The 27,880-nt window shown below is 39.6% G+C and overlaps 1 protein-coding gene across 8 annotated transcripts in view; it reads right to left on the bottom strand.

The window, feature by feature from the left end:
• Window positions 1-27,880, bottom strand: part of RGS7 (regulator of G protein signaling 7) — a 517,383-nt gene that overhangs the window by 269,140 nt on the left and 220,363 nt on the right. For 7 of the 8 annotated variants that reach the window (XM_043568695.1, XM_043568700.1, XM_043568702.1 and 4 more), the window contains exon 3: window positions 2,058-2,154. In XM_043568695.1, the coding sequence (XP_043424630.1) occupies window positions 2,058-2,154 (97 nt within the window). Of the gene's footprint in view, window positions 1-2,057; window positions 2,155-10,075; window positions 10,197-27,880 lie in introns of all 8 variants that reach the window. The other variant, XM_043568703.1, reaches the window with a different exon arrangement.

Genomic DNA, 27,880 nt, shown 5'->3' with positions numbered 1-27,880 from the left:
GGTTTTTTTGTTGTTTTTTTTTTTTGAGAGCACAGATAATGAAAGCTCAGGATGGTTTTCTCCAAAGAGCTGTCTGAACTAGCAGTTGAAGAATGGACAAAATTCTGCAGTCAGAAGGACCCAGAAGTGGGGAAGCGAGATGGTGAGAAGGGAAGAGATGGGGTACAGTCCCAGATGTTAGACAATATAGGCTATTGTCAAAGAAGAACAAGGAACTGGAACAAAGTGGATATGAAAGGAAATAACAAAAAAGGGGGCATATTTTGTGAGAGCAAATTTCATTCTATTGCAACTTTTTTTTTTTTTCAACATTTATTTATTTTTGGGACAGAGAGAGACAGAGCATGAACGGGGGAGGGGCAGAGAGAGAGGGAGACACAGAATCGGAAACAGGCTCCAGGCTCTGAGCCATCAGCCCAGAGCCTGACGCGGGGCTCGAACTCACGGACCGCGAGATCGTGACCCGGCTGAAGTCAGACGCTTAACCGACTGCGCCACCCAGGCGCCCCAACTATTGCAACTTTTTAAAAAATATTTATTTTTGAAAGAGAGAGAGAGAGAGACAGAGCATGGGGGGGGGGAGGGTGGGGAGGGGCAGAGAGAGAGGGAGACACAGAATCGGAAGCAGGCTCCAGGCTCTGAGCTGTCAGCACAGAGCCCTTCCGAGGCTAGATCTCACAAACTGTGAGATCATGACCTGAGCCAAAGTCAGACACTCAACGACTGAGCCACCCAGGCGCCCCCATTCTATTGCAGCTTTTGTCTGGTCCCTGTTCTCTCTCCCTTTCCATCAGAGAGAATTCAGCCACTAGGCACAAACACGTAGGCCTACCTATCTGCAGTCTGGTAATTACTACCCTCTTACCAAGGCTGAAAACCATTGCTCTTCTTTCGACACTTGTTCATGACAAAGCACCACACACAACTCTTGTTCAGGAGCCCCATCAACACCCTTCCTCCACATGCTCTGCACCAGCCTCCTCAGCCTACTGACTCACTGTGGAGGCTCTGGCCTGTCTGATTCTGCCTCCTCTCCAAGCTGTGCTTGCCCAGGCCCAGCATGCCCAAGCCCCACAGCTCACGCACAGCCTCATTCTCGTGGAGCCAGAGCATCGATTTCTAACTTACTCCTATCCATGTCTCTAGGCTTTTTTCTAGTCCCTTTTAATCAAACCTGTGGGGTCTGCCTATTTCTGTTAACGAGTCCTTTGTCTCACAGCCACCCAAGTGAAAAACAAAACCAACACCACTGGGTCATATCCCCTAAAGCTTATATTCCCAGTTATTCAACAGATCCTCATGTTGAATCCTCATGTTGAATGAAGGCATCCTCTCTATGCCTTCACTTCCTGGATATCAGAATGTTGGCACCCAAACTATTCCTACACAGGCCTTAGACCTACCATAGTGACAGGCAGCCCCCACTGAACACCAATTCACCCTGAGCGCCTACGTGCCCTGTGAGAGTCTAAAGTGTGTCTCCATATTCTCCACACGTCACAGCTAGATTCATTGGATGGGCTTCCAAGACCCTCATCCTCTGACCCAAGTCTGCCTGCTCCCTCTCTATAGCCCCTCCACACATTGCTCCCTCTACACATCCTCACCCTGGTCACCCCCAGTTCTGCACACACAGCTGGGGGTCTTGAGGCTGACAGGACTCCTCACTTTTCCAACTCAGCTCGCCTCTGCTGTCCAGGAAACCCTTCCTGACTCCTCATCGATTTTTTCATGCTCTCAATCCCTATATATAACCTATACCATATTGTTTCACATAATCTTTAATACCATCTTCTGTCATTTCACATTTGTTCATTATGTCTTTGCAACTGACCCAGAGTCGATTAAAGTCATGATTTTTACTTGTTTTCTTTTTTGTCTTTTGGATTTGTTTTACTGTCACTCCAAGGATCCAACGTGATGTTGGCATGAGTATTTTATAAGGAGTTGGTGAATACATGAGCTTGAGAGTTTCCATTCTCAGTGGCTACAATTGTTTTTAAATAGTCATGTCAAAGGTGCTGGAGAAAGGAGTGCTGTCCCGAATACACACTTACCAGAGAAGACACTAGGTATCTTGGAAAGAAAGCTTTTGACAGTACGAATAGGAATTCCGTTTTTTTCATCTTGCATGCGTGCTATGACGTCTTCCATCTGTAACAAAATAATTAAAACCCCTTAAAAGTTGAACTTTTTAGAAAAATCAGTTCTTGTAACAATTACACCAGTTTTCCCCAACTGAGTATAATACCACATTCTTGCCTTTCTACACTTCATCATATTGGTATTTTATTTTGGTTAAAAGACGATGGAGAAAACAGTAAGCAAAGTGGCCACTTTAAACTCCATTAAGCCACTAAAAGGAATTCTGTGCTTTGAATAGCACCCCTCTCTCCTGGTTTCACATTCTTTGGTTATAAAGGTCGACATAAAAGAGTGTTTATTTTTGAAGCTGTCAGAAACCACTGTAATAGCAAAATTCTCCCTTCGTTAATGTTTTCTCTATGGAACTCAGTGCAAAAGAAAAGAGAAACCTTAAAAGTGTCTGTGTGGATTTCCTCTTCAAGCAAGAGACTTTCTATGATTTGGTTTATTGTGAACTTTAACCCACCTAGAAAAGCAGGACCAACTGCCAGCAACTGAGGCTTCTCTTGCCCGGGCATTTATTCAAGGGTGATTCGTACCCGCATGATCAGATGCACGCAGCACTGTAGCTCTCGGCCCATTTCCACCGTATCTATGTTTCAGTCTGATTAGTACACTATCTCCTGCTTTTGAGAAGTTTTCACGGTTTGAAAGAACTATGCTTTACAAAGCCTGATGTGGAATTTAGTTCTGAGTAACGTTCATGCAAATCATAACCGCTGTGTGTCTCTAAACCTGTGGCGCACATATACGCACAAACACACAGAAGTGGTGTCATGGAGCTCAACATCCAGTCATTAACGGACTTGTTCCACAAACAACTAGGATCACCGACTCTAAATCAGACTTACTGATGGGCACTGTGGAAATGAAAATGAATGTAATACAGTGGCTGTCCTCAAGAAAAAGTCACAGTCAGTACTGAAAACAGTGGTAAAATCGGAGTAAGGTTTGTGGTTTGGTTAATAGTGTACCGGGGCGCCTGGGTGGCTCAGTCGGTTAAGCGGCCGACTTCGGCTCAGGTCGTGATCTCATGGTCCGTGAGTTCGAGCCCCGCGTTGGGCTCTGTGCTGACAGCTCAGAGCCTGGAGCCTGTTTCAGATTCTGTGTCTCCCTCTCTCTGACCCTCCCCCGTTCATGCTTTGTCTCTCTCTGTCTCAAAAATAAATAAACGTTAAAAAAAAATAGTGTACCAATAGTAATTTTACTAGAATTCTATGAGATGTTTATATTAGCAGAAGCTGAGTAAAAGAGCATCTGGGAATTCTCAGAACTATTTTTGCATCTTTTCTGTTTAAAATTATTTAGGGGCGCCTAGGTGGCTCAGTAAGTTGAGTGTCTGACTTTAGCTCAGGTCATGATCTCACAGTTCATGAGTTCAAGCCCCGTGTCGGTCTCTGTGCTCATAGGTCAGAGCCTGGAGCCTGCTTCAGATTCTGTGTCTCCTTCTCTCTCTTCCCCTCCCCCACTCATGTTCTGTCTCTCTCTGTCTCTCTCTCAAAAATAAATGAACATTAAAACAATTTATTTTAATTATTTAAACAGAAATGTTTAAAGTTTTAATTTTAAAAGCTTGAAATCATTCCAAAATAAAGTTAACAAAAATCACAGTCTAAACCCTATATCAGTGAATTGCCAAATTCTCACCAACACAGCTTCAGAATGGTTTTCAAATAAGAAATTTTATTTGCCTGGATGAGTATTTTTCAGACTTATTAACATGAGAAACTGTTCACCAGAAACTGGAGAAGTGGGAAGAATGGGTTTCTGACTCAGCTCTTCTTATGACCATCCATGTTGCTTTGAGCTAAGTAAGCAACCTCTCTAAGGCTGCTTTCTCACCTGTAAGTGGTGATAATAATATTTATAATTACTCCTTTACAGTGTTCATAGGGTGGGGTTGGGGCTGGGCCGGGGTAATGATTTTAAGGTTAAATGATACAACATACGTAAAGCACCATACACAGATAATAAAGCTTGGACTTCAAATATCCACGCGTACCCCCAATGCTGAGGGATGTTTATTCTCCACTCCCCATGTTTTGGTTTGTTTCTTGTTTTTCTTCAAAGGGAGCACCACTGCCTCAGTCCCCTACACCTTTCTGCCCCTCACACCTGCCACTCCAGGCCTGGGCTGACTGATCAGGCAGAAGAACTGAGAAATGAGCAATCGGTTGTGGGCCCATCCTCCCTCCATTGGGAAGCCCACATCTAACTCTGCTGTGTGAGAGACCTGCCCGAGTGAGCGAGTACGACTGATGAGGACTGGGTTTCAGGATTAAAGTTTATGTGTGCATGAACATTCTTCAATAATAGCTGTACCTGCAACGCAGCTGAGGCTGTGACTTCTTTCTGCCTTACGCTTTAGTTGTGGTTCTCAACTGGTTCGGAATTCGGAAAATGAAGGTGTTATAATCGGCCCTCCAGAGACCCTAACAACAGCTAAATCGTTTCACATAACGAACACTTTTCATCTAACTATAGAAAACTGAAAATAGTTATACTGTTATGACTTTTTGTTTTGTTACTGTTTGCCCTTTGTTCACCTGACAGTGTCCAGGAATTGAAAATAAGCTGTTCTGCGATGTATAGTGGCAGCCTGTAAACCCTTGGATTATCAGTTTAATGGTTTAAAGTAGGTCAGATTAGACAGATGTGGAAACTTCTGACACCCGTTAGTACCTCCAACACCCCAGGATGTGGCAACAATCAGCTCTGGTGGGGGATGAATTAAGGTTCATTGCTATGAGTAGAGGTGTTTTCTCTGCAAAGTCGCACCGCCTCTCAGTTCACTGGATCCCAAAGGAATGAGATTAGGAAACTGGGAATTGAAAGTGAGCTCTGTGGTTTTATTTTGAAAGTTTCAATTTTTTTCTGAGCCATAATTTCCACAATAGAAAAAGAAAATTAAACTCCACATAAAAAGAGGATGCGTGTTCTAGACTGAAAATGTGATCATCAAAAGGCATTCAGTTGTTTTTATCTTTATTCAGATATTATTTATCCATGAAGCTTATTTACCATGACCTAGAAGGAACAAAGAACAAATCAAACAACAAAACAAAAACAAAAACAAAAAACAATCTGGTTTCTAAAAGGTAACATCAGTCCCAGAAGCCACATGTAAAAAACATATCCATCTTACTTAAGAAAGTTTCCTTAAGCATTCACTTGGAGTCTATTTATTTTTATATTAAGCATGGTTTTAACACACTTGATTATCTGCTTTCCCACCATTTGCAGTGGCAACTTCAGTGAAAAACAGAATGTTAAAAGCAGAGAAACTAATATAGAAAGCTAGGCAGTAAGAGGGACAAGAGAATACATAAAGTAACTCCAATAAATACTAAACCTCTGTAGGACGATTTAAATTTAAGGTCAAGGGGCACCTGGGTGGCGCAGTCAGTTAAGCGTCCGACTTCAGCCAGGTCACGATCTCGCGGTCCATGAGTTCGAGCCCCACGTTGGGCTCTGGGCTGATGGCTCAGAGCCTGGAGCCTGTTTCCGATTCTGTGTCTCCCTCTCTCTCTGCCCCTCCCCCGTTCATGCTCTGTTTCTCTCTGTCCCAAAAATAAATTTAAAAACGTTGAAAAAAAAATTTTTAAATAAAAAAAATAAATTTAAGGTCAAAAGACTCAGATAGTTCTCAGATAGCTCCAACATTCCAAAAGAAGATATATACACATACACCCATCTATTGATCAATCAGTCTGTCATCTGTCATCTTCATCAGTGTGCCATTGAGCTGTGAAGGGTTAGACTGTGTTCACTCTCAAGCCCTAGGGTGAGGAAAATTTCAGCATGGGATGACAGAACACTGAGCATGACTGGTCACTGGGCATGCCTGGTCACTGAGGCTCTCTCTGAGTCTTATTTCCTTCACCCTTCAAACAAGAAGTTAGAGGCATGTGATCTGTAAGATTTCTTCCAGCTACAAAATCACTGAAGTCTGGAAATAATCATCACTTTTCAGAACTAGGTAAGTTTCCTCACTTAAGTTAAAGAGCCAGTTTCTGGGGTGCCTGGGTGGCTCAGGCTCAGTCAGTTAAGCATCTGACTCTTGGTTTCGGCTCAGGTTGAGATCTCAATGATTAGCGAGTTTGAGCCCCACCATTAGTGCAGGGCTTGCTTGGGATATTCTCTTTCCCCTTCTCTCTGCCCCGCCCCTCCCCTGCTTACTCTCTCTCACCCTCTCTCAAAATAAACTTAAAAAAAAAAGAGCCTGTTCCCTGTCAGAGACAAATAGATGAACCCATTAAATTGATCAGGAACTTTTACAAATTGCTTCCAACTGTCAGCACATTTTAATTTCAATGCATATAGCAAAGGGATTAAGAGCATGAACTGAGGCCAAATTTGTTTGAATCCTGGCTGTGCTACCTGCAAATTGTATGAACAGGTTAACTTCCTTTACAACTCTGAGACTCAGTTTTCTCAACTGTAAAATGGAGATAATACTAATAGTATACATCTTATCAGGGGTGAGGATTGATGAATCAATGCTAATTAAATGTGTACCCATAATACTGCTATCCTCCTCCTCCTCCTCCTCCTCCTCATCATCATCATCATCATCAACATAAGTTTCTTCTCTCATCATTATACTAGGAAGCCACAGGCCTTCTCTCTTTCTTTGACAATCGGGCTGGCAGAGACAGCTGTGGTCAAATGCCAAATATTTATTAGAGGCAACCAACTACCAATCACGAAGTAGACAGAGGTACCTATGGACAAGCTCTCTCTTGGATTTCTAATAGAAGACTGGGTTCGTGTTGCCCCTCAAAAGACAGATTTGATTAGAAGAAATGTCAGGAAGAATATTTTTGCATATAAGCAAGGACTATGTAAACTATGAAAAATAATATTTAGAAGAAAGGGGGGAATGAATTACATTCTTTTCTGACAAAGTGAAAATGTCCCTGCTCTCATATTTTCTTGATGAATTTGCCTCTTGAAATTTAGAGGGTCAAAAGACTGAATTACAGGGCACCTGGGTTTCTCAGTTGGTTGAGCGTCTGACCCTTGATTTTGGCTCAGGTCATCATCCCAGGGTCATGAGATTGAGCCCCGCGCCGGGCTCAGCGCCTAGCAGGGATCATGCCTGGGATACTCTCTCTCTCTCTCTCCCTCTGCCCCTCTCCCTTGATTGTGCTCTCTCTCTCTCTTTCTCTCTAAAGTAAAAAATAGAAAAAAAAAAATTGATTTGAGATTGAGTACTCTTTGCAAAAGTAATCTTTTTTTCTACCCAAACTAATTCTCTATTTGTTAAAGAGTAAAAATTATCTCTTGCAAAGTAGTTTTGAGAATATCCACGGTTCAATTTGTTCAAAATAGTTTTAGACCTCTATTACAGAGTGCTTCACATTTTAATTACTATCTTACATCTCCCTGTTCTCCCTCAGATGTGAACTTCCAAAAAAAGAAATCTCACCTTACTCATTTTTGTATTGTTAATATGTAAAGTATATGGCCCACAAGGTGGGGCAGGGGGAAGCACTGAATTTTTGTTTATAGCACGTTTGATTTTTCTGAGACCTAGAGCAAAAGTGCAAGTTAAATCATTTTAAGATTTCACTTTGAGATTTTGAAAATGTTTTATTTATTTTTTCCTTTTATCTGACATTTGGTGAAAAACTAGCCTGGGTCAGAAATATTAGAACAGAAGAGCTCAATGTGCAATAAGCTAAAATGTTATTTCTGTTCTATTTCATGCAGGGGTTCTTCAGCTTGTTTATTAGAGGAATTTCTTCCTTCAAAACATGGGGGTAAATCAGTGGCTGTTGATGAGGCTGTTTTCCTACTGGTCGGTGTGACACTCAAGTTCACTGTCACGTACGTGTAAGCTCTTGAGATGAAAGGCGCTACTGAACTCCAACACACTGCTCTTTCTCCGGGAATTCATAATTAGCCTTTCCTTTGGAATAGTTTAGATGTCACTTCAATGCTTGTGATGTATTTCAAACACTGCTCAGGTTAAACAGTGCCCGCCCTCACACTTGGTAGAATGAAAGAGAGAGCAGATTATGCAGGTACATCTTTGAGGAGCTTTACTAATTATTCAAGAGGGGCCGTCAGACGGGGGACTCCCACGTACCTATGAAAACCAAATCACTGCCTTGAAACCTCTCTTGTTCCCTAATGTTCTAAACAATGATGGGAGTTTAATTAGATTTACTTGCAGCTATATTTGCCAGAACTTTATCATAATACCAGTACTACTGATTTCATGAAGCCAATAGTTGTACAGAGACACCCTGATTGTAGGCGAAACATTTGTATGAAACAAAGCGAAAACATTTTGTTCTCCGTAGTTCTAAAAGAGAAATGAGTCAATCAAAATCTCAAAAAGGAAGTTTCCCAACTTCTTATTGTAATTCACCATTAAGCACAGACATTTGGAAATATAAATGAGAGCCTGAAAGGGCATATTGAATGGATTTTTTCCTACGTGCACATGCTTTCAAATCATTGTGTGTGGCCATCATTTCAAGTGCTAGCTACGACAGAAACAATTACACAGGTGCTTCTTGGATAGCTTAGAATTTAGTGGTGGCAGGTATTATATAACTTAAATCTGCCTATAATTCTCTGCCCTTCAAGAAGCCTTGCTAAAGAAGTATATGATTTGCACTTCTGAATTCAGTGGTGACAGCGAGAAAGCAGAGTCCGCCTCTAATGAAGGTTAAATAAGAATAATGAGATTAAAATTTGCAACCCAAACTGTTTTCTGCTACAATAATTCAGTTAAAGTTGCTTCTAATTGGTATGATTTTCCTGCATGTTACAGTGATGGCAGTCAGTTTCTCAACCCAGAATTAATTGCTTTTTCACATGAAAAAGCTACCATTTTCATGAATAAATTATGACTAAAAAACACATTTATAAAATCTAGTTACATGTAAACCTGTTCTAGTTCATCTTGAGTGTAGATTTACTTTTTCAAGAGCAATAACTAATTTTAAGAAGGTAGAGATTTTATGTTTCTATGATTTTACAGAAGTAGAGAAAGATTTCTTCCAGTTTATGGATGTTATTCTCATTTGTTTTTAAATAAAGCAATTCTCTCATCTATGTTAAGGAATATAATAAACAAACAAACAAACAAACAACTATGCTCATTAGATTTGTTAGGATTACTTGGGTTACAAGTGATAGAATTCTGACTTAAATTGTCACAAACAAGGAAATGTGTTGTAAGCATTGTGGGATATTTTATGTAACTCAAAGATCAAAATGTGAGTGGGTCTCAGGCAGAACATTGTCTCTGCCTTTCATCTTGGCCCCTTTCATGTCTGCTTCACTTTTCTCCACCGTTCAGAAGCTTCTCCTCGTTCTCCAATGGATAGAGCAGGCAACATGGTGCCCCTACCTTCTGAGTTTTATAGCTTGTAGTCCAGAAACCCAAGGAGAAATCGCTTCTCCCTCTCATCCCCATACCTGAAATTGGGGCCAAAACTATGCTTTGTTGGGTGGTTGAGTTTGGAAGGGGTGCTGGCAGAAAAAAACAATTGTGTTCACTATAGCTTTATTCCTATTTTTCCTATTTTTTTTTATTCCTATTTTTCAATAGGAAAAACCTACTGAAAACAGAGGGATAGGGTAGTATGGTAGGAAAAAGAAATGTAAGAGAAGCAGTCTAGGGGAAAGAGAGAGAAACCTGCTGAATAATGATACAGCACCAAAGAAAGACAAAAGGGCAAAAAGAGAAGAACCATGGGGCAGGCAAGCAACTCAACAGAAGTAGTTTGCACAGCCATAAGAGAGAGAGAGAAGCTTCTTGGCTAATTTACACGTAATATGTGGTCATGGTAGTATTTGCCCATGAGTTAAACACACACACACACACACACACACACACACACACACACACACAAAACAAAGCAAAACAAAAAACCCAAGAATATTACATATCTATGACAGAATAACTTACGTTTTCAGATTATTTTGTTGTTGTTGTTCCTCTGAGGGGCCATTTGTTTAACTTTCAAAAGGAGGCTAATGGCTACTTGTTACTGCAGTCAGAGTTCAAGTAGGAGAGTTGCCAGTGTCTCCTGAAATATTGGGAAAGGTTTCATGAAAAAGATAAGACTGAGCTGAGCCTACAGGGTAGCCAGGATAAAGCAATGGAAAGAGAAGGAGGATGCAGAACATGTGAATCCTAAATCAATTGCTCATCCTGGCTTCGAGAGGAGAATGAGCAAGACTCTTGCTTACAATGTGACCTGTACAAGAATCCTTCTGCCACCTCATCCAGCTCTGTCCACCTCTCTGAAGGCTACAGTGATTCTCAAACCCATGTCCACTGTGTCATCATTTACTTCACGGGTAGCCTGTTTGATATTCTCTCTGTAATAGACTCCCGTTGGCACCTATCTTAGTCCGCTCAACAGACAAATTAACTCGGGAGCAAGTTGAATATGTCACCCTTTATTTCAATTCTTGATTGACCTGACGACCTCATTAACTCTCTGTAAGTTAAATAACAATTCAAATTTATCCACAGCAAGGTCCAAAACAATTATTCCAGCCTTGAAAATTCCCACTCTCCTCACAACGCCTCATGCTCTACAAATGCCCAGCTATGGCTCATTGCTTCACATTTTCTCATACCATTCCTTCTGCCAGCTGTGTCCTTTCTTTTTCTACCTTCTCTGGGGGCAATTCTATTATACTTTTAAGATAATTTTGACATTACTTTTCTTCCTGAAATCTTCCCTAATCCTTTCCCCTGCCTCCCTCACCCCGACTGAATACAATCATAGCTGCTTTGGAACTCATAGATAACTTTATTATAACTTTATTTTTTTTATTTATGCCCACCTTACTTTAAATGACTTGTGTATAAGTTGATTCTTTACCTACTTATCATTTCTTTTATTTTTTAATATTTTAAAATTGTTCAATGTTTATTTATTTTTGAGAGAGAGACAGAGAGATAGAGCAGGGGAGGAGCAGAGAGAGAAAGGGAGAGAAAATCTCAAGCAGGCTCAGCACTGCAGAGTCCAGTGTGGGGCTTGAACTCATGAACTGTGAGATCATGACCTAAGCCGGAATCAAGAGTCAGACACTCAACAGACTAAGATGCCCAGGCACCTCCCTAAGTTTTTGTTTTGTTTTTGTTTTTAAGTAGGCTTCACGCCCAGGACAGAGCCCAACGCAGGGCTTGAACTCATGACCTTAAGATCAAGACCTGAGCTAAGATCAAGAGTCAGAGATGCTTAACCGACTCAGCCACCCAAGTGCCCCTCATTCCTTTTAGATTATAAATATTTTGATGGTGAGCCCCCATTATGTATTTGGGGGCAGAGACCATAAGGAATTGGTGGTGGAGATCCTCTGTTTTTCACTTTACATATTTCTGTGCTATCTGTAGGCTTGTTTGTTTTTTAACCATGCACCTTGTTTATATATTACCTTTATAATGTTTTTCATTAAAAATTTGGATTGAGAATGCTCAAATAATAAGATTAAAATCTTATACTATAAACTATTCAAACATCTATCATCACACATTTTGGGGTCAAATGTCCCCAGTTATGTGCTGTAATATACTGTATGTAAACATTCTGTGCGACGACTAGTGGTCTTCAGCAACTAGACCAGCGGTCTATCTAGAAATTATTTTTTTCTCTGCCTTTTAAATTCAGTGCTAATGGACTAAACTGTTTACATTCTTTTTAAATTAGTCACACCTCATTATCACCCTGGTAGACAGAATCAATAGTCTTATCATCAGCCCTCACTCAGGAGACAGGAGAAATCCTGATAAGTGAGAAATCTTTCTTGCTAACTTTCTCCTTGATGCAGATACCTGATTCTGAATGAGCTCTTTTCCTATTTTAGTTTCTGGAATTAGCTTGAAATTCCTCAGCCTCCAGGATTTAGCAAAGACAGACCCGTCATTCTCTTAAAATAACTTCTCAGTGAATACTTAGGAAACAAATGATCTAAAGACAGCCATTGCCTTGGGTGAGAGAAAAAGGAAGAGAATGCAGAATATACCCTGTATTTACTAATCCTCTGACATTAGGAGGAAGGACCAATAAGAGATGTCAGGAGGCTCTTGACTGAGCTTGCCATTTTAACACAGTCTCACTAATGGAAAGGGCCTCAAAGTACTGTCACAGAGTACAAGAGCTCAGCAATAGCTTTGGAATTATGCTAGTGTTTCAGTTCTTTGATCAAACCTTAGCTTCTCTTTAGAACCATGTATGTCTTCATTGTTCATAAATTCATCCAACACCTTCCGAACCCATTTAAGTTTTGTGGCTCCTTGGGTAATACATTCTGTTACCTGAAGTCATAGGTATTATTTAATTTTTTAACTAATATTGGACTTTCCCAAGTTTAAAAGATGCACCTTCATCTTAAAATTCAAGACTTTAGTGACTGAGACCTTGTCTATCATACTCATGGTACATAAATTATAAATTCTGATCCTGTGTTATCCCCTTCCCCTAATAAGGAGGCCCACCCTTTCGCAAAGTTCTGCATAGAGTACCTCCCTTGGTATTGCCAGCCCTAAATGATAAAGAAATCCTGGTCTATTGCTGGCCATTCAGCACCACAGACCCATTTCCAGGAGCCTGTGAAATAAACTCTATCCCTTCCTCCAAAACCCTCACACTTGGCAGAACAGAAATTTATGCTTACTACCTTATCCATCCTCCATCCAAGATTAAGAACAATCTTATACAATGGACGGACAGCATCTTAGCCATCTACATAAAGCGACTGAGATCAAGAGATCAACCCAGTGGCAGAAAGAAAGCTCTCATCATGGTGTTTTGTGATTCAGAAAATGCCACATTTGCTGAAGGCCTAGAACAGCCCCACTATTCTGTAAACCCCCTACAAAGTTGCAAATTTCATGCATGGGAACTGTTAAAACAAATGATGCTTCTATCAGTGACTTTGTCCTTCATCTTTCTCCTCAGACTCATCCCTCAGGAGAAATTCACTCAGCACTGTTTTCTAGGTACCTCTGTTCTCCAGGATCATTATGTTAAAATCTTTTATTATAGTTTAACAACATTCACACCTACTGCCGAAAGGGGTGAGTATCACCTGTGATATATTCCTGAGCTCCTAGATAAAAAAATTATGTCAAAATTATCAGAGTCATTGAAGTCTTCACTTGATTACAGAAAATCTGAATGTCTTCAAAAAGGTTTCAACGAATACAAATTCGTAAGAATTCATGAGCATAAAAGAGACAGGAATGGCTATGAAGGGAAGATGGAATTTAAATCAGGAGACATCAGATTCATTTTTAGCTTTTACATTAAAATATAAATTATTTAACCTGTAATTCAGTTTCAACACAGTTATCTACAAACTATAAAATGCAGTGAAGTCCACCCTTCCACAAATTCAATAAACATCCAGTATTTGTGACCAAAAACGTCATTAATATGACATAATGAAGTTGAACATCCATGCTTAAATAACAAGACAGACAACAAAAACCTGACTTTATTTCATCCCCTCCTTTCTTGCTCTCAGCCTCATTAAGGAGTTCTCATATCATCAAGCTTACATAGTATTTTTAGCCAGGGGATGGGGGCGGGTAACAGTTAGAAATCAACCAAATAAAAGTAAAGACAGAAATATGGATGCCATGTTTCATCATTCCATTAAAGATATTACCACACATTCATTATTTGTTCTGTAAGAATCTATAGAGATTCTCAGAGAAAGACATGAGAATTCTTCTTTCAAGGTCTCTTGTCATTACACAATTTCCATAATGACACTTGGCATGATGTGGAATGATGTTGGGAACGGTAGGATCAAACACAGGAGGCAAGAAGTGAGGCAGGACTGTACAATTAATTTGAACACGTAAAGCTCCAGAGTTAGCCGAGTGTCTGGAGACAATGGAAGGAGGATGCTATGTAGTCCAGTCCAAATGTGAAATGAGGCTAAGTTAAAGATTCAGGTGGGAGGCATATTAGTTCACTCATCTTGGGGAAGCCTCCCATTTGAAACGTTTGTATCTTTATCCATTAAATGGAGATAATTCTACTAATAATTCTATTAATTCTATTAGAAATTTCTATTAATAATTTAATAGAAATATTATTTCTATTAATAATATTATTATTTCTATTAATATTATTAATAAATCAATAATTTCTAATAATAATTTCTATTAATTCTAATAGAATTAGAATTCTATTAGAATTTCTATTAGAATTAATAGAATTAATTAGAATTAATAGAATTAATTAGAATTTCTATTAGAATTAATAGAAATAATTCTATTTCTCATGTTCAATGAGGAGCAAGTGACATATATGTATAAGATACATAGTTATAAAAACTATCAAGTATTATTATGAATACTATCCTTAAGTCACTGAGCACATGTACCAGGGTCTTCTTAAGTGCAGAAGTCGAACTGAAGTCTGATTTCAGAAGACCAAGCATTCAGTGGTAAAGTAAGAAGCAGTAAAAATAACAAGAAGCTTGACCTTTGATCCATCTTATACTCATTGTTTTTTGTCCTTTCTGTACCCTTAGCCTGGTAAGAGCTATAAATGTGTGATGAAGTTCTCAGAGTCCAAGCACTGTCAGGGAGACTTCAGATACAGATACTAATCAAGAGGGTCAAGACCAGAAAGGATAGCACACTGAGTGAGGAAATGTAAGAGATACATGTTCTTGCAGCATTGATCATGGTGGGAAAACATGACAAACTTTCTAAGTTGGAGAGACAAGGCATCTGTGTTCACCGTGGAATGTACCATTTCCCAACCTTGAACAGCCAGGCAGCTCTTTGCCCATATGCCTTCTTGGGAATCTAGAATCTGAAACTTCTTGCCAGGGCTCAGAAGCCAAAGGTGTGAGGTCCTTTCTAAGGATAATGAAAGGATGCTTTCCCAGTGGTTTCATTGATGTACAGGTTCACCTGGGTTAGATGCTTCTGTTCTAAAAATGCAAACAATAATGCCAAATGAAGTCATGCCCTACACAGCCTTCTTTCTCAGTGAGGGTTCTGTAAGAGAATTAAGCCCTTCAGAATATGAATAATTATTTTCTCAATTCTCTCAAGGTTGGTAGAGGACTAGCAGCATTCCAAATGCATAGGAGAGAGGTTAATTTATCACATACAATGGCTCCCTCAGGCAATTAGGGCTTAATATTCTCAGAAAACCCAGGTTGAGAGTGCTGCTCTGGACAAAACCTGTCAGCGCATGGAGTGCTATTTTTGGAGCCAGAAGCAATAGCTGTGCTCTGCTTCCCCTGAGAGGAAGCAAGGGATTTGGATTAAGTGTAGGCATAAGGGCCGAAGACCCGTATTTTCAATGACGTGATACCAAGATATATTACTTAAGTAACTTACTTTATGATAAATTCTTTTGTAAAATGGGGGCTCAGAGATGTCTCTGGGACAATTTTTGTGCAGTTTTGCCAGAAGTGATCAAAAAGATGACCTTCGGTCACCCCCACAACATGTAGGTTTCCCCCGTTATGAAAAAGTAACGTTCCCATGAAACCTCTCATAAGCCATAATGGCTTAAGGTGAAGAAGCCATTACCACTAATTTATTTGGAAAGTTTTTCTGGACATTCCCAGACCCCCAAAATAAGTCTCCTAGGCTTTTCTGATACCTTAGGTCACATTTTGCCAACAGCTACACAAAATAAGTGGAGATAAAGCATAGAAGGTCACGGACAGAATTCAAAGCTCTGGTGGCATGATGCTGAAACGCTGAATGTAGTTCCTGGGGAAGGCACTAGCCAGCACCACGCTCCCTGACTGGGGTAAGCACTGCCTCTATTAAGGGCTTGCTGCAGAAAGGATGCTTAATATTCCAGTTTGGGCCTTTTTTTTTTTTTTCAACGTTTATTTATTTTTTTGGGGACAGAGAGAGACAGAGCATGAACGGGGGAAGGGCAGAGAGAGAGGGAGACACAGAATCAGAAACAGGCTCCAGGCTCTGAGCCATCAGCCCAGAGCCCGACGCGGGGCTCGAACTCACAGACCGCAAGATCGTGACCTGGCTGAAGTCGGACGCTTAACCGACTGCGCCACCCAGGCGCCCCGCGCCTTTTTTTGTAGAAATGAAAACCATCTTTGGATGTATTTTGGCCAGTAAAAACAGGTACTAAAATATCTCTTTCATAAAAGCAAAGTGGCATAAAGAGAACTTTCTAAAAGCAGGGATACCTGTACATGATTAGTGCTGGCAGAGGTTCATCCAGGCTGCTTAGTCTAAGAATTAATACCCTGCCTGTGACTCTCATTCAAAAAACATTTTTTAAGGGATTATAACCTGAATGCAAGGCAAAAGCACTTTAGAAGGACAAAAGCATAATCACGGCCATCATGATTGCCATGATCATCTACTTCAGATGCACACACTAAAAATAAATATATGTATAGTGATTCGGCCATTTGCCTTAGGTTTCATGCTTTTTAAGGTTTTAAATTGGTTTTTGCTCCTGCTGAGCTTGACCTTTTCCTCTGTGTGACATTCCTTGGTTTACTTATTTCATACATTGATTTTTAAATTTCAGTTTTCTAGAATTCTTTTGAGATCGATGAGTAAATTGTAGAAAGGCAAAAGGAAAAGCATTTCCCCTTTAACTCTCCCTTTGCTAAGTGCTGCCAATTCAAGGCACTACAAAGTTAAAACGGACTTTATTTTTCAGAAGCATTTGAACAGGCATATTGATCTTCCGAACCCACTGAACAGTTAGCTCTAAAGAAGAGAAAACTCAATGTAAATTTTCTGGCTCATCTTTTACATGTGCAAGCCTGGGAATGGGGAACAGGCAAAACAACCTCCTTGCTGATCCACCTATGAAAGAGCTCTCTCCATACAGGCTTAGTGCAACTGCTCATTCATTCTCTTGTACTCTAGAGAGAAATTAGGATGCACTGTGGATTTGTTTACACAAAATCCCTAAGCAAAGTAGGTCTAAGCCCAGACAACTGGATGGATAACTTCTAGCCCGATAACTTTCTTTTATATCCCCCGTGATTTTGTTTCCTCCATACCAAGGACATCAGAACTCTTGGTTGCCTTCTTCCCGACAAAAGTTCTCAAAGATTTCATGATAAACTGAAAAGACAAAACAAACAAAGGAATGTGCTTACTTACTGCAAGACAACCTGTATCTATTATCTTCAACTTTGGACTTCAGAAGGTCACACAGACTCAGCAACTATGGCTGGCTTGCAGCTGTTCCACAGCACCAGCCAGAAATCCTGATCTGAAAACCTAAGTGTATTTGGCTATTGTCAGAGGCACACGTACCATGCCCAAAATAGTTCAAATACTGTAATGTTACAATAATTATTATTTATATGTGCACGTGTCTAACAAAATTATGGAATGTAATCATTTGCAATACTGGTTTGAAGGACTAGTCCTTATATCAACAATACTTCCCCTCCAGATTCCGTAAGCTGTGTGACGTTTACAACTATTGTGTCTCCTGGATCTAACGTGACCTGCAATATGTGCACTTGCATGCAACAAGAAGCCACATTATGATGGTGTTACATGGGGAAAAGTGTCTAACCCTATAATCTGTAAAGTGCTTCCTTGCATGTTATGTGCATGTGTAGCACCACATAATACTAAAAACTAAGCCATATTCGTAAGGAAATGTAATAAGATTGATTGGATGTGTATACAGAATTTGTACTGATATTATTCCATTTTTCATTCACATCTACTAACTTACTCAGTTCCTAAATGCATTCTGTTTCTTCCAGTGAATGTGGCTGAAGTGTAGCCAGAAAATACTGAGAAAACAGATATAAATGCTAAAAGCATAAATTCACCTAAAAGGCTGGGAAAGATCTCAGTGTCCCTTGCGCATGTTTAAACCCTTGCCAGGATGTGTCTTTCATTACAGAGTGCTTTTCTCCTTTAAGCCAACATCCCTTATTACAAAGCACAGTATCATATGCTATGTAATACATACATCGCCAAGGCAACAACAGAGCTCTATGTCAAGCAGGGAAAACAGAAATTAACTTCGGACAATTACCTAGCATTACAAAGAAGGAAAGTAAAATGTGACACAGTGTAACTAGGTAACACAGGTTGTGTGAATGGAAAAAAGAGTCCAGGTGAAGGGAATCACAGGGGAGATGCTATTAAAGAGATAGCTGGGGCAAACCTAATTTCAGCTACACAGAACAACTTACTCCACATGTTACATATATAGGAATTTGTATGCATCTTTTTGGAGGGTGGGTGAGTGTTAATGGGACGTTCATGTTTTTAAAGCACAGGAGTGAAATAATAGAAAAAATATATATTGATCTCTGCCCTGGGGTCCTGACACAGAGCTCCTAAATCCCTTGGCATTTCTCAGGTGAAAGCGTCTTTTGTTCTAATGAGATGACTCTTGATGGGCTCCTGGGTGGGGGCCAGTCACCAGAAAGACCAAGCCATGATTAAAAGCTTTGAATTTTCAGTCCCATCCCCCATTCTCTGGGCGGGAGGGCCTGGAAATGGAGTTAAGGATCCACCATGCCTAGGTGATGAAACCCCCATAAAACCCCCAGAAGTAAGGGGTTCAGAGAGCTTCTAGGTTAGTGAACAGATCTACCTGCCAGGAAGATAGCACATCTCAACTCCAAGGGGACGGGGTTTTCTGCTCTTAGGACCCTTCCAAACCTTGCCCTATGCATCTGTTCACATGGTTATTCATCTGTATCCTTTACCATAGCGTATTTTTTATTATATAATAAACCAGTAAATGTATTTATCTGAGCTCTGTAAGCTTTTCTAGCAAATAATTAAATCCAAGGAGGGGAAGGATCAAGGGTCAAAAGTTGTGGGTAACCTTGGGACCTACTACTTGTCAACATCTAAGGTGGGGACAGCCTCATGGGACTGAGCCCTTACTTAACCTGTGGGGTCTGCACTAACTCCAGTGAGTGTCACAGTTGAATTGAATTGTAGGACACCCAGCTGGTATCTTAAATAATTGGTGTGGAAAAAAACCCACATAACTGGTGTTAGAAGTGTTGTGAGTGCAGTAGCAGTGTGAGGGTAAACAAGAACCACTTGGAAATAGATGGTTTTCCATATAATACACAAGTCTACATTTCAGTGATGACCTTAAAATCTGCCCTGTGACATGCATACACATACACATGCATGTATATGTACATGCTTTTCTATGTATATAACATTTTCCAACCCACCCATGCTGGAATTTCAGTGAAGTCTTTGATTTCTGACAATCCCTCCCTGCCCCCACCTCAACATACACACCTTTTTGCATCTGATCCCTTTTCTCTTGCTACTAATGCCACCATGAACATTACTATCCCACTCATGCGCAGCTACAGATTCCTGATTACTCTCCCATTTCCAGCCACCGCTTCCCCTAATCATTTCTTTCTGGATAATCCTGCCAGATCAACGTTTCAGAAGCATAGGTCAAAGCAAGCTAGTGGGTTCGTTATATGTAGCCCTACCACTAACTACACACTTAAAAATCTTTGGCGGACCTGGGTTGCTCAGATGGTTAAGCATCTGACTTTGGCTCAGGTCATGATCTAGTGGTTTCTGGGTTCAAGCCCCGTGTTGGACTCTGTGCTGACAGCTCAGAGCCTGGAGCCTGCTTTGGATTCTGTGTCTCTCTCTCTCTGCCCCTCCCCTGCTCACACTCTATCTCTCTCACTCTATCTCTCTCTAAATAATAAACATTTTTAAAAAATTAAAAAAAAACTTTAATGGCTCCACATCACATACTGACTTAAGTCTGACTTAAAATTTCTATTATGTTTCTTACCTCTAAGTGTTTGGTATTTGACATACTGTCTCTAACATGTGGTATGAATTAATTTACTTTTGTAATTAATAATTTTATTATTACTATTAATTTTATTAATTAATCAGCATAATTTGAAAATAATTAATAATAAAAATTAGTTTTTAATTAATTTGATTAATTCAGAAAATTAAACAAGGAGGCCATTAGATCTAAGTGGCTCTAATACGTGGCCTATATAAGCAAACTACAACCTTAGCCTGTAAATATCTCAATGTTAAGAAATTGAAACCTAAGGGGGCACCTGGGTGGCTCAGTCAGTTAAACGTCCGACCTCGGCTCAGGTCATGATCTCACAGCTCATGAGTTCAAGCCCCACATCAGGCCCTACGCTGACAGCTCGAGTCTGGAGCCTGCTTCAGATTCTTTGTCTCCCTCTCTCTCTACCCCTCCCTCACTCATTCTCTGTCTCTCTCTGTCTCTCAAAAATAAATAAACATTAAAAAAATTTAAAAAAAGAAATTGAAACTAAGGCCAACCAATAACAGTCAGCCAACTACACTTTTCCAAATAAGGCAAATACTAAGGACAACCAATCATAAACAGCCAAGTATGCCTGAAGCTATAACCCATCAATTTCCTTTCTTTGATTCTATATCTTCTCTAGATAAGACTTTCCCAGCTCCCATCTCCAGAATGCTGCTAACCAGTTCTGGTTTGGTAATGGCCTATTGGAATCAATTTTTGCTCAGATAAATTCTTAACATTTTTAACATTCCTCACTTTATCTTTTAACAAAATATACTCAGTCTATTTTTGTTTAGTCCTTCATTGTTTCATTGTTTGTCTAATCAAATGTCTATTGAATAAACAGGGAGGATCTTAATGGGAATTATAGCTAAGGGCACTCCAACAAGAAACATATAAAGTACATTCAAAACCACGTCTTCATGAGCTATAATGCTTACTGGATTAATATTGAGTATCAGGAGGTTGTAGAACATTTAACTCGGCTTGATATGAAAGAAGGGGAAAGTGACATTTATTGTACACCAAATATGAGCCAAGTACCCCACACACATTTAATTACATATTCATAACAATTGCAAATTAGGTATTATTGAATATGATTAAATATAAGGTGATAACCCCCCAATAATTATCTATCAGAAAAGATGGGGCATATTTACACATGAAGTTTTACCAAGTTCCTGATAACGTGGAGATAACATGTGCTCCACAAAACATTGTCACTTGGATGCCAGCTCAATCAGTGACACTTTCAGATACTTATAAAGGTTATGTACTGGGATTAATTTTTAAAAGAGGCAAATTCACTTAACATACATTTAATAATTATGTACAACTTCAAATATCAGATATTGTAAACAAACTCTGAATGAGTGTATTTTTAACAAATACATCAAGCAATAACTTTTTCCAAAGTATACATATTCACCACAAGTCAGATGAGTGGGTGAGTGGGGTATAGTCCAGCTCAAAATTTGCCATATATGGTTTTGTCTTTACCCTACTGAGGAGAAAAGAGGCTCAGCAGGTTGGGACCTACCCAACAATACACAGCTGTGAATCAATCTGCATGGAAACACTAAACCACAGTGATGTTGAACCACTGACAATGATTTCCCCCTTTGTCAAGTGTAAATCCCACAGGGACTCCAAGATAATCTGAAACAGCCCCACTGAGAATCATCAATTTCTTCAAGTCTCCACCAGTCAAGAAAAGCTTGTGAACTTTACTTTTTGTAGCTAGAATAAAGAAAACAATGCCTTTGGTTTTCATTGTCTTAAAGAAAAAAATAAAAATTAAATAAAATTTTAAAACTGTTATCTGCTTCCTTAACATTTTGATACCTTCATGGATATACAACTTTGGGAACTAGAAATAAGAAATATATGACCCTCGTCCAACAGAACCAGGTGGAAGTCTCAGTTCTGTCATTTGTTGAACGATTTTAGGAAAGTACAGTTCACCCTTGGATAACATGTGGGTTATAGACACTGCCCCACACCCCCACTAAACACAGATGAAAATCCACATATAACTTTTGATCCCCCCCAAACTTAACTACTAATAGCCTACTGCAGACCAGAAGCCTTACTGATAACATTGTTTATTAACACATATTTTGTGAGTTATCTATATTATATCCTGATTCTTACAATAAAGTGAGCTAGTGAGAAGAAACCGTTACTAAGAAAATCATAAGGAACAGAAAAATACATTTATAGTCCTGTATTTACTGAAAAAAAAATCTGCATATAGGTGGATACACACAGTTTTAACCCATGTTGTTCAAAGATCAACTGTAATTTATTTTTTTTTAAAGATCAACTGTAATTTAACCTCTCTGAGCCTTAATCTCCTTCCCCATAAAATGAGAATTCTAATTCCTTGATGAAACACATGCTTTTCAACTCAACATTTGTTCCCCCTCCCTCTTCCCCCATAAACCCTGACATGACACTATTTCCAAAAGCACCTACTCTGAAGTGAAACTACCTATTTTCTGAGTGGCTATTGTGACTCTATTCCCTTTTAAACCTGTGCCCTAGGGGCACCTGGGTGGCGCAGTCGGTTAAGCGTCCGACTTCAGCTCAGGTCACGATCTCGCGGTCCGTGAGTTCGAGCCCCGCGTCGGGCTCTGGGCTGATGGCTCAGAGCCTGGAGCCTGCTTCCGATTCTGTGTCTCCCTCTCTCTCTGCCCCTCCCCCGTTCATGCTCTGTCTCTCTCTGTCTCAAAAATAAATAAACTTAAAAAAAAAAAAAAAAAAAAAAAACTGTGCCCTATAGGGTTAATGAGGTTAAAACTAGCAGAACATTTAAAGCTTGTTTTGTTTTTCAGAGAACTGTTTTTCCTTAATCAGTTATTGTTTCTTTTCAGACCCCATGAACAAATCTACTAGCTCTCTCGGCAGAAGCTTGCACTCAAGGTCAACTGATTCCAGCCTATGAACAAGCAAGTCCTGCATACCTCACATGAGATAAAAAGCCGAAGATCCCGTCCATTTTATACAGACTCTCAGGCCACACCCATAGTCCCTTCCCCTTGGACAGCAGTTACCTCTGCTTCATTATAATGTTAAAGTCCCCACTATAGGGGGAGCACAAGGTTCACTAACATATCATACGATGCACATATAGGCATGTTTTCTAAGTATGCCTGCACAACCATATGCCCATCTTTACATGCGATGACAAAGTTCCCCTTTCTAAATATTCATCTAAAACCCTAAACAAAAAGAACCTCCTCACCCCTGCTCAGGGAGTCACGGCTTTGGAAATTATTCCCCATGATCTCCTTATTTGCTGCAAATAAAGATTAGTTTGTGTGACAGCCCTCCTGGTGTATTTTCCCCCTGTAACTCACCAAGGAGCGAGTGCACGTTAGTTCAGTTACACTTTTATATCACACTCTGTATTACATTATAGTCATCTGTATACATCTCTTATTTGTTCTGTCCCCTTTTAATGGGGATAAATAGTTGAGGATAAATACTGGTTTAATTACATCTGTATGTGTAACCTGAACAGTACCTTCTGAGAGACTGAATACACAAAGAGAAAATAGCCAGACCACACACCACAATGGAACGCTGCCCCACAACCTCTTCAATCAACCCAGGAAGCCAAAATCACAACATCACAGTGATCTCAGAGTTAGGACCTTGGTAATGACTATTGGCTTCCTCAATTTTTGCTCCTGCTTCTATCTCAGGATCAACCAGAGAAAGCTAAATGCGCTCCCTCAACCAATCATCTAAGATGCTCACCTACAACTTCCCACTTCAAACTCAGCAATGCCTTACTGCTCAGTTAAAAGCTATGGTTATAAAATTAACAGGATTTCTTCCGGGATACATTTACCCTCCTATTAAATAAATATCAGTTCATTTTTTTCAAAAATCCACTTACCTACCATTGAGGGTCCTGAATACTAATTCTCAAATGGAGAGGCCAGAACAAGGGCACTGGCAGTGAATTCAGGCCCTAGTGGGGAAAAATGATTGTTTCTCCCCACTGTATTTGTCTTGTGTGGCTCAGGCTTACTTCTTTTCTTCTCGCCAGCCCTGGACACTTGTTTTGGATCAGTATCCTTGGGGAGTATGAACACTGTTCTGCCGTTAAAGGGCCATCTTTGTATCTTCGCGGTTGGTGTTAGGTATCGACAGACATGGAGGTGATAAATATGTCCTGTCTAGGAAATCTGTGCTCTTAGAAAGTAGAGTCATAGGAAACCAAGTGTTATGTGACATACACTTAGACCGCTCTAAAATTCTCATTATATGTGCAATTTTTAAGGTTTTACTGCAGAAAAAATTAAATAGACACAAATAAACAGAATACATTGGACCCTTGTGTACTCATCACTCAGCTGTAGCAATCATCAATTTATTACACCAACTTATGTTTTAAAAGGAATATACACTCCCTCTACAAATAGTATTATTTAAGAAAATGTATATTGATTTTTCAGTTAGGGTGACTTTCTCACATAAGAAGTAACTGGGCTCCTGTGTCACAGTTTGGCTGCTGGCCTCCTACCACTGAGGATACTTTGGCATCAGATGTGATCTTATTTAATAAGCAAAAAAGAACAGTTAATATACTAATAAAGTAAAATTTATACTCTACTTTTATATACATTCATAGATAACATAATTTGTATTAACTCCTTTGTACAGATGATGGAAATAAGGGTCTGGAAAGCCAAGGGACAGACCCAAGGATAGACTCAAGGTTACACACTGGTAAAAAGTGGACCTTCTCGTGAGGCACACTTGTAGAACAGGACAATACGGAATAATATTTCCAAAAATATACACTGCCAAAAAGAAAAATGAACATCATTTTTTTCTTCAAATAAAATATAAATGTTTTTGTAATACAGTCCCCTCTCGGGGAAATTCGGGGAAAAGATTTATACCGCCCTGAAAATTTTTCACTTGGTTGCATACAATGACAGCAATCCTTTGCATTTCAACCAAGACCTTGAAATGTTCTCATTTTAAGTTCTGCTTGTCTTCTGACATTCCCTGGAATTGCTGCTAGGATTAATATAATTTTGAAACTACACAATCCACGTCATTCAATCTCTATGACGGTTGTTAAAACAAATGTGTAATGATTCTCTCAAAATGCCTCACTAAAGTAGCTGGTATTTATTGTGAATCTACCATGTTGAAAGGTTAAATGCTTATTGTGGTCTGTGGTTTGTGACAGGAAAGGAGGTGAAGAATGACTTTCCCAGAGAAGGGGTTTTTCAACTTATGCTTTTAGCCCTGAGTACAAATCAGAGACAATGAGTGGAGGGACATAGCCAAACCATGGGCGACAAGGCTTTGGATGAAATGGACCAGAACAGAAAGTTTGTCGGGCACTATCTGTAGGATTAAATTGAAGAGTGTTACACAGAAGCTTGAGTGGCAACCTGACAAGGGTGACAGAGAGAAAACCATAGGAAAAAGAAAAGCTGCAATGTAATTCAAATCTGGATAATCTAAGGTCTTGATGGAGAAGCCAACAAAGACAGAAAGGACCTTGGGCAAGAAAACAGGTAATGGCTTTGGGAATGATAGCCAGCACTGTAGAGAATCAAAACAGCACAAGGTTGAATCCAAGCCAAGGCTGGGCTAATATGACCATTTGTAAGAGTGATAAAGATTCTCTACTGCAAAGGCTTTCACACTTTTTCAGCAACCCGTCCAGTAAGATAAACATTTTCCACTGACTCAGTACAAACATGCGTATTCCTACATACATAGATTTAAATGAAACAAAAGTTTCACAAACCAACACTTACCTTACCCTACTCTCTGGTATTTTCCGTTCTATTCCATCATATTAAAATAAAAATACTGGTTACTACTTTCTCAGTTGCTTTCACAACCTACTAATGGAACGCAATTCAACAGGCAGTTTGTAAAATGCTACTCCACTGAGTGCATTCCATGAAGAAGTAAATATAAGCATGCAGTTTCCATCCTTAAGATCCAATCACAAAAATTAAACAAACAAATAAAAAAAAACTACCTGCCCTCCTCTGCCACTATCTCATCTCATTTCATTTAAAGCTAAACCTCTTGCCTTCTAGAAAGAGCTAACACAGCAGTCTTTAAACTTTTTGATCACAGGACCCCTTCATATTTTTAAAAATTATTAAGAATCCTAAAGAGTTTGTGATTTATTAATATTTACCATTTTTGAAATTAAAACTGAATAACCTAAAATATGTATGTGTGTATATGTATATATATACTTGTTTCATCAAAATTATAATAATAAATCCATTACAAGTTAACATGTTTGTCAAAAACATAACTATATTTCCCAAGACATATTTAGCAAAGGGAATGGGATTATTTTACACTTCTGCAAATCTTTTCAAATTTGGCTGAGGAGAAGATAGCTGGGTTTTCATATCTATGCTGCAATCTGTTGCAATACATATATATACTTTTCCAGATATTAGTGTTTTTATTTTTTTAATTTTTTATTAAGTTTTTATTTTTAATCCCAGTTGGCTGACACACAGTGTTATATTAATTTCAGGTATACAATATAGTGGTTCAACAATTCCATACATCACCCAGTGCTCATCACAAGTGTGCTCCTTAAACTCCATCACCTATTTCACCCATCCCCCCCATCCTCCTCCCCACTAGTGACCATCAATATATTTTTTGGTTGCATAAAATCTGGCCTCACACAGAAAATACTTTGAAAATGAATAGGTGGGGCGCCTGGGTGGCGCAGTCGGTTAAGCGTCCGACTTCAGCCAGGTCATGATCTCGCGGTCCGTGAGTTCGACCCCCGCGTCGGGCTCTGGGCTGATGGCTCAGAGCCTGGAGCCTGTTTCCGATTCTGTGTCTCCCTCTCTCTCTGCCCCTCCCCCGTTCATGCTCTGTCTCTCTCTGTCCCAAAAATAAATAAAAAACGTTGAAAAAAAATTAAAAAAAAAAAAGAAAGAAAATGAATAGGTATTTTAATAGCCTTTTTATACAATTGAGGATACTCTGACACTGCACCAAACACTATAGGTAGTAGTTTCTTAATGGTTAGTTAAGCTATAGAATCTGAAGCCTTATCAGTGAACTTTTCATTCTCTATTACATTAAAATCCATTGGTCTATGTTGCACTTTGAATGGATCTTTTACCCAGGAATATAGTGGCAGTGGTTGTTTGGAAAATATTGGTTCACTGAGTTAGGAAGATCTCTCAAATACGGACACATTTCATGATACAATATCAAAAATGGCACTTGTTAATATCACCTCTGATCCACTGAGAAGCCTTAACTATGGGAAGCTGCCAGATTCACCATGCATGACAATTACACATTTTCCAGAGTCCTTTCATGTGAAAGCCTGAACTTTGTCTATGGGCAACTAACATTGTCAGTTGTTTTCCTTGAATTGAATTGAATTGAATTGAATTGAATTGAATTGAATTTCTATATTTTGTTCATTAAAAATGAATGAACAAGTCTTCCAAATACTCGTGTCTGAAAGAGTTTCTCCTTTGCCCATTCTTTCCAGTAACAATGGTGTTCCACTCAAAGGACACTAGGTCAGCTTGCCCCTCAAAGAGTGGCACAGTGCTGTTCCCAGAGACAACATCGTACTCAGGCAGGCAGTCATCACCTCTTCAAAGCCATCTTCCACATTGTGGGTAGAGTGATGTGAGTGAATTCAATTATTTTGCTTTTACTGAAAATGTTTTGGTGTTTCTCCCTTGTCTTTAGGCTTAAGCTCAAAGTGCTTGGCACTGTATGAGGTCCTCCCCATACTGAAATTCTCATCTCTTTTCCTTCCCACATCACAGTTTTCGGTCGTTTTCCCAAGTGAGCTGTCCTCATGCCTCTGAGCCTTGGGACAGCCTGCCTACCTGGGAAAATTCTGCTTATCCTGCAAGATTCTTCTCGAGGGTCCATAGCTGCAAAACACCTTCTCTCATGCACAT

The sequence above is a fragment of the Prionailurus bengalensis genome, chromosome E4 (assembly GCF_016509475.1).
Source record: "Prionailurus bengalensis isolate Pbe53 chromosome E4, Fcat_Pben_1.1_paternal_pri, whole genome shotgun sequence".
Classification (NCBI taxonomy): Eukaryota; Metazoa; Chordata; class Mammalia; order Carnivora; family Felidae; genus Prionailurus; species Prionailurus bengalensis.
This window is presented reverse-complemented; position numbering and strand designations above follow the sequence as displayed.